The sequence below is a fragment of the Salvelinus namaycush genome, chromosome 3 (assembly GCF_016432855.1).
Source record: "Salvelinus namaycush isolate Seneca chromosome 3, SaNama_1.0, whole genome shotgun sequence".
Lineage (NCBI taxonomy): Eukaryota > Metazoa > Chordata > Actinopteri > Salmoniformes > Salmonidae > Salvelinus > Salvelinus namaycush.
The window spans coordinates 55115384-55125313 of record NC_052309.1 but is presented as its reverse complement, the minus strand read 5'-3'; the positions used below and the strand labels follow the sequence as shown (position 1 = coordinate 55125313).

The window sequence follows — 9930 nt, the reverse complement described above, 5'->3', positions numbered from 1 at the left end:
TGAGGCACTGAATGCGTTTTCGTATTACAATTCTGAACATTAAATGTTTTAAATGTCTCAAACTGTATAGATAGACTCATTTCCGTTGAACTGTAAATGGTCTTGTCCTTTAAAGAGGTCTTATCATCCTATGTTGTATCATTCTATGCTTTTGATTTAGAAATGTATGATGCATATTGATAAGTCTGTATTGGTAAGGGTATTGCACAATTTGTGCTCAATAAAGAATGAAATAAAATGTGCATTTTTTTGTATTTTCTATAACTATACTTTCATTTTGCATTTTTAACACCAAGTCAAAATCAAAATTCACATAATAATCCACAGCACAACTGCTTTTTATGTGAAAATATACTTTATTCCTGTAAAAAGATCCATATTGAAAGAAATCGCCACCATTTCAAGTCAACAAGTCCTCTGTGCACTACTTCTGAGTTATTGTTCCTCAATCAACAACACTGCCTCCACATGCAAAAAGACATCTGAAAAACAATATTAACAAAATCAAAACAAAAACATATTTACAGGTGAGCTTTTCCAAAATGGGTAATACAAGCCTTAAGATACAAAAGGTAAATCTTCCCCTTGTTTTCAAAAGAAAGCATACATACAGGTCAGGAAAGACAAAAAAAAGTTCCATTCTCTGTATGAAAATATGATCATACCTTATAGTCCAAAGCCCCATAGTGCCTCACTTACAGTAACTTACAGCTAGCTGTAAATTATAATACACATACACACATAGACTCCTGAAACTCCATAATACTCCACACTTGGCTTCCACTGCATCGATAATCAATCAGATGACTAAAAAATTGCAAACATAATGCCAAGTAACGTTAGACCTATACATAAATATGACGATAATAAATAAGGCCAAATATGGGTATAACATCATTATTATGCATGCAATCAATAAAGTAGTGTAAACAACATATTAAGACTAAACAGGTCTTGTAAGGCTAAATATTATATCAACTATATCAAAATGCTTGCTAAGGGTTAAGGTCCTATTTAGATAGCAGAGCAGGATAGATGTAGCCTATGTGGAGACAGACATGGGCAGTAGTAGTTCGCTCCTAAAGCTTGCAATAACAATGAATGCTACTAGCTTTCTGACTACAGATTAGAGCAGGTAGGTAGGGGAACATTGGTCCATTAAAGGCTGTGAAGGAATACAAATATCCACTGTAAATGTTCAGCCACTTTAAAGTACAACCTGACACGTACAGTACAGTACTAATACCTTATCTCTGCTTTCTTACCAGGATTATTCAAGGCCAGCTCAAAAGTGGCGCAACCGATGTTTCCTCATTTTCTGCTATTCGTTATTGTCCCTTTTAATTTGTAACACTGATAGAACTATACAATTAAAATAATAAATAAATAAAACAAAGCATTCATAACATCAAAGAAACCAGATTTTCCTCCTCTAAAGTCTGGAGTCAGGTGTGCTTAGACTCCGCCCTCTGCTGGGGCTAATCCAACGGGTCGCAAGCAATGTTCAGAATGTTGCAGATAGAACTGTGGCCTATAGAACATACATGTCTCACATAGGCTGTTATTAGGTAGAACATACATCTGTTCTATGCTGTATATTTCGAGCTATTTCACCCCTGGTGTTTCATGCTTGGTATCTCCTCGTTATAGTAACGGATAAAGCACCTAATGTTTTGGCAAGAATCTCCCTCTGCGGTTCAACAGACACATTTTAGTGAGACGAGGTGGCTCAACTGAGCAGAGCTGAGTGACTAAAACTAGTTGAACCTGAGAAATTATTAACATTTAACACCAGCCCTGTATTCAACACAACAAACACATAAAACCAACTTATTACATTTACTAACTTCGCCTGTCATTTTGACACCTTCAGAAAACTATTACTGCATATTATACCGGATGGAGCAGCTGTATCAAACAATGCAGCTACAGTGCATGAGTTGGGTTGTTAACCATGGTAGAATAAAATGAACACTTCCAAATGTTTTAGTGTTCATTGTCCTTACAACACTCCTAAAATGGAGGAAAATAAACATCTAACCCGAAAGAAAAAGGACAGACTCAAGACAGACCCTGGACTAAGACACTATACTATGACAGTACAGTGACAGGAAATTACCCCATACACGCCCAGACATGCACGCACACACACACACACACACACACACACACACACACACACACACACACACACACACACACACACACACACACACACACACACACACACACACACACGAGTATGAGTTCTGTGCGCCAACATTATACAGAAAGGCATAGATAGGTTTCAGTCTCGCTACCGTCAGTCTCGCTTTGTCTACACACTTCAGGAGGCCATAAGACCCATCCTTCCTCACACTAAAAACACAATTTACCAAACATACTCAACTTCAACACAAAGATCTAAAATAAATTACTTTATGGTTGTCAATCGTAATGAATGGACGGAGTTGTTGTTAAACTTCCATTCAGCTATACTGTAGTGAGCTCATAATGAGTGAAAGTGTACAATTAGCGTTAAAAACAATCCTAGTTAGTTTCAATACTTTTGATATGAGACAGAGAGGGACTCACTGACCAAACTGATGTTTAAAATACATCTATGTAGAATAGATTCCAGATCGGTCTGAAAAGTGACAGGGATGAGAAACAACAGCCAACAGATAAAGAGATGCTCTCTTCCATCCTCAGTTGAACTGACAGAGTTGGACCACAGACAGAGTTGGACCACGGATAGAGTCTAGAGCAGCATTTGAACATCACCTCTGCATTTGTATCTGATCAACTCAAAGCAAATCCAATCCTTCCAGAGATTACTTCCAGATTAACGTCAGGTACAAACCCTCACAGAGTGGAGTGGACTACTAATGGTTAACACGTATTAGGTAATTGGTGGGTATTTAGAGGCAGCCTGTAAGCACAGCACAGGTTAGGAGTTTAAATACTTCAACATGCTCATTAGCATGCTGTCAGTGATGCTGCCACATTTTATATATGACAATCTCTGTGTTTGAAATGGCACCCTATTCCCAAAGTAGTGCACAATGAAGGGAATAGGGTGCCATTTCGGATACAGACAAAATATGCTCCACCATATAAAGCTCGCCAGCTTGTAGTCGTAAAAAAACGGAAATTAGTTACCTTTTGTTTGTTCAACCATTCCTATGGGGAAAATTAATGGGGAAAAAACAGGGTTTTGGGATAAATAAATGCAGAAAATAATGTCTGAGGTTAACACAAGCTTAGGAGATCTTTCTGTTCTCTGATACTTTCTGTTCTATGAGATAATAGCAGTCAGTTAACATAACCTTTATGAATTATGAAGCCTTTATGTGCTTTTTTTCCTAACATAAATGCTTGAAAGTTCACAAAAAGTGACATTAGCTGATGAAGATGATCTCATAAAAAAAACGTATAAGATCTCCTAAGCCTGTGTTTACCACAGATCCTATTTTCGACATTTATCCTAAAACCCTACAAAAACGTATTTAAAAGCAATAATCTCCTCATAGGCTTTGTCCTACGCACCATAGTGGAGTTAGTGCCTTAAAAAAAATTGATCTCTACTATTGATCTCTATTGATAGCTGGTTTAGTAGTATTATCAAGAAAGCCCATTGAAGCGGTATATTTAGCTGTATAATATCGGCCAAGGACAAGTTAGTGTATCTGTAGTTACAGAACACTCCAACTAAATTAACATAGACTAAGACAACGAAGACTGATAACAAACATGTAAAAGTGCTTTCAATAAGGTGGGGTAAATGTCTCAAGTTTCAATCCTTCTTGCTGGATCCAAGCTTTTTGAAAAGCTTCTTCCCTTTGGAGAAGAAGCCTTTCTTTTTCTTGCCTGGTGGGGAGGCATCTGTCTGGTCTGTTTGTGAGGGGCTTTCTGGTGGAACGTGGGGTGGAGAGGTGCTGATTCTGGGGGCGGCTTGTCTTGGGGCTGGGTTGGGGTAGTATGCGCCTGGGCCAGGGTCCGTGGAGGGGTCTATCATGGCTGCTGCGGCGGATGGATTCAGGTCTAGGTGCTGGAGGTGTGTGTGGACTGGGCCAGTCAGCCCTGTCTGTAGGGGTGAATGTGGAACCTTCTCTGGTGTTGTCTGCTCCATGGAGGTGCTCGGGCTCACCTTGGGGAGGGAAACCCATGCAAACAGAGTATAAGAAAAGAAAACTTTCTGATCATCTGTTTCTTTATTGTTATCAGGATTCTACTGAATCTGTCTATCCAAATAAAACTGTTAAGTAACATACTATCAACAACGCTCCTACTAAGTCAGTAACGTACATTGTACATGAACTGATTCAACTAACATCAACACGTAACAGAGAGAACATTTTACTCTCTAAAGCTAAACGTGTTAAAGATCAGGGAGTCTGAAAGTAATCATGGAGGCCAAGGGATACAGGAGAACGGTTGGGTAGGGAATGCATAAGCGAAGAACACCCAGATGTTCAGAAATCTCAACCCATCAACACACCACCCTGGGCCTGATCTCATGAACATGGGGACCCAAAAGACAGGACACTACACATACTAGTACTGGTACGGTAGGAAGGATAATGATAAAGAGTAGCACAAGGTGGAGGGAGTAGGGTGCACTAGTTACTAGCACTCTGCTGGGAGGGTGTTTCCGCCCCAGAGACACTTACGCTCAAGTCTTAAAGTGCACAGTTCGTTTTTGCTTCTGCAAAAGGCCATGCAGGAAACAGAAGGACAAAAGAAATGCAAAAACAGAACGGAAATTATAGAGACAACCAAAAAAAGACAAATGAATACAACGACTAAAAAAGCATAGATATGAAAACAAAATTAAAAGGGAATATTTTGGAAAATGGTCGATAATAAGTGCATAGAAAGATCGGCAGTCTTCTGCAACATAAAATGCTGTGTGGGGGATCCACCTTCACAAAAGCAATTAACATTTTTCATGCTTCTATTTGTGCTTTGAGAGGCAACGGGCTAGAAACGTTTTTGGCAATTAGGCCATCATCAGTGTTTGTTCACAAAGTAGTTGGTGATGTACTGTACACATGTATCCACAGTGTCATAGACGTAACCCGTACACAGACACACCTGTAATTCTCTCCTGGGCTCTGCTAGAGGCGGAGGCTGAGGGTCAGGTGGTGGGGCTTTCCGAGGAGTCTCTGGGATAGCCTGCAGGAAGTTAGACGGGACCAGGCCTTTGTGTCCGTTCAGGTCGCCCTGGAAACACCCGCATACACATTAGACACCCACATCACATATAACCTTTACTGTAGTCAATCAAAAAAGACAGTCTGCTAGCCTGTCTGTTCATCAACTACAACTGTATTACTAGTACAAGAACAACTAATGTTACTACTATCTAATCCAACATCTTCCCTTGTCATTCAAATGGTCATGCCTTTAAAGTGTTGAAACGGTATCAAAAAGAGAGTGCTTACAACCTTCTCAGAGTTTTTGTTTACATGAGAAATAGCTGCATTGTTCTCTTTGGTGTATGCTTGTACACTTACATAGAAGAAGCCATCATCGTCCATGTCACCAAACACATAAATGACGTCCCCGGCACTGAAGGTCAGCTCAGCCTGCATAGGGCGATAGAGAAGACCAGATTCAGATTACCTTTATTATCCCACCAGGGGGAAAATAATTTGGTCATGTGCTTAAAAAGACGGTACATAAAACATGGAAACACAGAATCTACACAAATTAATTAATTGAAAGTGCTATAGCTACACATTTAAAGTGAAAGTGTAATTTGCTGTATACTTGAGGGACCAACAGACGATGCATTACACATATATCTCTGTTTTGACTTTCTTTTGAAGAAGTCTCTTCCCCCTTGTCCGGCTGCTGCTGTGACTGAGTTTTGAGTGAAAGGGATGAGTACTGTCCAATTATCCTCCCCGCCGTCTTGATCAAGCGCTGAAGCTTGATTTGGTCTTGCACTCACATGTTTCCAAACAGGCATATCATACCAAAAGACAGTACACTCCGCATAACAGATTTCTAGAACATTTGTAAGATATGGCGGTCGACATTAAAATGGTTAAGTTTGCGTAAAAAAAACATTCTCTGTTGCAATTTCTTCATCTTTGCAAAGGCACTCCCCCCGTTGCAGGGGAGTGATCTATAACTGTGCTAATAACTCACTAACTAGCAAATGATATGAACAAATGTGCACACGTTGCTACATGTAGCTCTCGCTTTGATCTCTAAACAAGCACATCCACTCACGACTGCTCATGCTATAAACACAGTCCAGTTCAAAGTGAATGGCACAGATCAATATATGGCAATGGTCTGTTTGCATATAGGCCTACTGCAGCTCTGATTGGTTATGGCACACTGGTCTGTAGAATACGGGCCTGAGTTGTGCTTGTCAATGCAATAGAATCCTACTCCAATGTGCTTTGCCTACAACAAAACCTCTTGCATAGTTAGTTTTGCATACTAAGTCTTGCATAGTTCATTTTGTTTCGGTACTGTATTCAAAGTGGCTAATATTGCATTGATTCGATCACATTTCCCACAGTACAAGGAAATATTGATAGGTGTTAACTAACAGGGAAAACTCTAGAAAGTTGAGTGAAGTTCAATCTTCTGCTTCTCAGCATCAACTGATCTTTCTTCTGCACGGCAGTTTCGGGGAACATTGCAAACAATAGAACATTATAGTTACAGCGTTATTGTCAATTGAATCAGAAATGTGTACTTTGCTCTCTTTTAAAAATGTTACTATAACACAAGCCTTTTTTGTTACAGAGACGATTATGTCGCTTACCTCAATGTCAGCGTTGGGAGAACTCTCTCGAGGGTCGTAGTCAAAGATGGCCTTCATCCTGCGAGGAACGGGACCTGCTGGGTTCGCCATGGCAACACCAGACTGGCTGGGATCTGTCGATCCAACACAGAAATACAGAGTCAAATTTCGGACCAGATTTTTTACAATTTCTGAGTGGCACACCCTGTTCATTTGAACCTCCATGTCAGCATGCAGTTCATAGTAACTCAGAATCATGCAGTGCACAGCTAGCTTCACACCATCACAGGGAAAACCAAGATTAAAAGATTAACAATAGCAGTGGCTAGCTTTGATGATGATGTTTTTGGCCCATTTCCTTGCAGGCAAGCAAGATGGTGAGGGTCACATAAGAGTCACGCCAGTTTAGCCTGTTTTCACTCGACAGTTAGTGAACTGTAAGTGCAAAACACGAAAAGACATGAGAGTTCATGTAGTGATGTCACTTAGAAAATAAAATGAAACAGGGTTAGGAGGGTAATGGAGATGGAGAAGAGGGAAATGCATTTAAGGAGATCATCATCATCATTATCACCAGGCAAGCAGACAATGTTTCCCCTAAGTTTTATTTCCAGCAGCGGTGGCAGAAGTAGCGAGGAGGGGGTGAGGGGGGAAAATCAAGGACAGTTTAATTTAATTTTAATGACATCACCAGCCAAGTCTATTTTAACCCCAAAAATGATTTAGCTAGTGTAACGTTACTGTATTTTAGCTAACAATTATTACAGTGCATTCGGAAAGTATTTCTGACCCCTTAACTTTTTCCACATTTTGTTAAAGCCTTATTCTCAAATGGATTAAATATCCCCCCCCCCCCCTCTCAATCTACCTACAATATCCCATAATGACAAAGCAAAAACAGGTTATTACAAATGTTTGCAAATGTATATAAAAAAACCCCCGGAAATATCACATAAGTATTCAGACCCTTTACTCAGTACTTTCTTGGAGCAGCTTCGGCAGCGATTACAGCATCGAATCTTCTTGGCACACCCGTATTTGGGGAGTTTCTCCCATTCTTCTCTGCAGATCCTCTCAAGCTCTGTCAGGTTGGATGGGGAGCATAGCTGCACAGCTATTTTCAGGTCTCTCCAGAGATTTGATGGGGTTCAAGTTCCTCATGGTTAGAGTCCTTTAGGTGTCTTTTGGCAAACTCCTAGCGGCCTGTCATGTGCCTTTTACTGAGGACTGGCTTCCTTCTGGTCACTCTACCATGAAGGCCTGATTGTTGGAGTGCTGCAGAGATGGTTGTCCTTCTGGAAGGTTCTCCCATCTTCAAGAGGAACTCTGGTGCTCTGTCAGAGTGACCAGCAGGGTTCTTGGTCACCTCCCTGACCAAGGCTCTTCTCCCGCGATTGCTTAGTTTGGCCTGGCGGCCAGCTCTAGCAAAGTATTGGTGGTTCCAAACTTCTTCCATTAAAGAATGATGGAGGCCACTGTGTTCTTAGGAACCTTCAATGCGCCATTATTTTTTTGGTACACTTCCCCAGAACTGTACATCGACACAATCCTGTTTCAAAGCTCTACGGACAATTCCTTCAACCTCATGGCTTGGATTTTGCTCTGACATGCATTGTCAACTGTGGGACCTTATAGACAGCTGTGTGCCTTTCCAAATCATGTCAAAATAATTTAATTTACCACAGGTGGACTTCAATCAAGTTGTAAAAATATCTCAAGGATGATCAATGCAAACAGGATGCACCTGAGCTCAATTTCGAGTCTCATAGCAAAGGGTTTGAATACTTATGTAAATAATCTGTTTTTTTTATATTTTTAATCAATTTGTCTGAATACTTTCCGAATGCACTGTACATTCATCTATTAACAGAGTTGGCTCCACTTCCAGGATTACAAGCTATCTAGCTAGTTACCTTGAAGGTTTTTCGGATGACCTGATGAGAATCTGAGGAAGAGCTGTAACTTGATGTCATTCTGATGTTGAAAGCTTGTCTCGGCAGAAATGTTAATTATTTGTATTATTCTTATTGAGAGTGGCGGTACGCTACTGCTAAATTAATATAGGAGAAAACAGACAGTCCTTGGTAACAGCAGGATAAGGCTAATATCTGCCTGATAGAATGATGCAGTAAATCAGAGACAGATTTAGAGAGGTCGCATGTTAATGATGTCATCAAGTGTAATGCATGAGTCGTTCCACGAAATGAGTCCCTTTTGAGTCCTTTTGATATTGTAAGTAGAAATTGTGCACCAATATTGAATGTTAAAAGATGGTTATATATTAAATGAAGTGTCCTGTAATATAGACCACATGGAACATTCGATAAATCAGATATTTTATATGAATTAAGACTTTCTAGTGCCAAATTCAGCATTTTGACGTGCCCCTGGGCAGCCCGTTACTTCTAGGAATATTTTAACCCACTTAACCATAACATTTCTCCAAGTTTTCACAATCACTGTAAAGCCCTATTGTTTGGAAGCTACGGAAATGCTTTTATTAATGTCTACATTTGTATGACAAGCATTTTCCATTACAGACATCTTAATGCACACTTTTAAATTCTTATCAAATGAACTGAAAATAACAATTACAAAAAATATATATAAAACCAATATTTTTCCATAAAATATATATATTTTTAGGGATGCATGATATATCGGTGAACATATCGGAATTGTCCGATATTAGCTAAAAATGCCAACATCGGTATCTAGTTTAACACCGATGTTAAAAACCGATGTCAAAGCTGCCATGCATACCTATATTATGTAGGTACATGACGTAATGACGCCACGTAAAATTTTGCGCTACACTTGCAACACAGCATTCCTAACCTAGCCCACAATGTCTGCTGTGTGGATCAAGCAGTCAACAAGTCAAGCAGTCATATGAAAGAGTAAGAAAATTTCAGCGAGACAACTCAAAGGCGAAATCCATTAAAGCCAAGATAATGGAATTCATTGCCCTTGACAATCAACCGTTCTCTGTCGTGGGTGCTGTTGGCTTTCGCCGACTGGTCGAGCGCCGGTACACACTACCAAGTGCGCTATTTTTCAGATGTTGCCCTAACGGAGTTACACAGTAATAGCATCACTGCTATTAGCTTCACAACATACATACTATGGAACGCCGTTTGGGTCTTTGTGTGTCAAAAAAGATACAGTAGCACTGTCAAAGC

At 40.0% G+C, this 9930-nt stretch overlaps 1 protein-coding gene across 1 annotated transcript in view; it reads right to left on the bottom strand.

Annotated features, from left to right (window-relative positions):
- Positions 1–348: 348 nt before the first annotated feature.
- Positions 349–9930, bottom strand: part of LOC120043921 (peripheral-type benzodiazepine receptor-associated protein 1) — a 52744-nt gene continuing 43162 nt past the window's right edge. The window contains exons 18-21 of the mRNA XM_038988522.1: positions 6770–6882; positions 5499–5570; positions 5077–5205; positions 349–4129 (exon numbers count right to left, since the gene is read on the bottom strand). Of these exons, the coding sequence (XP_038844450.1) occupies positions 3776–4129; positions 5077–5205; positions 5499–5570; positions 6770–6882 (668 nt within the window). The 3' untranslated portion in view covers positions 349–3775. The remainder of the gene's footprint in view (positions 4130–5076; positions 5206–5498; positions 5571–6769; positions 6883–9930) is intronic.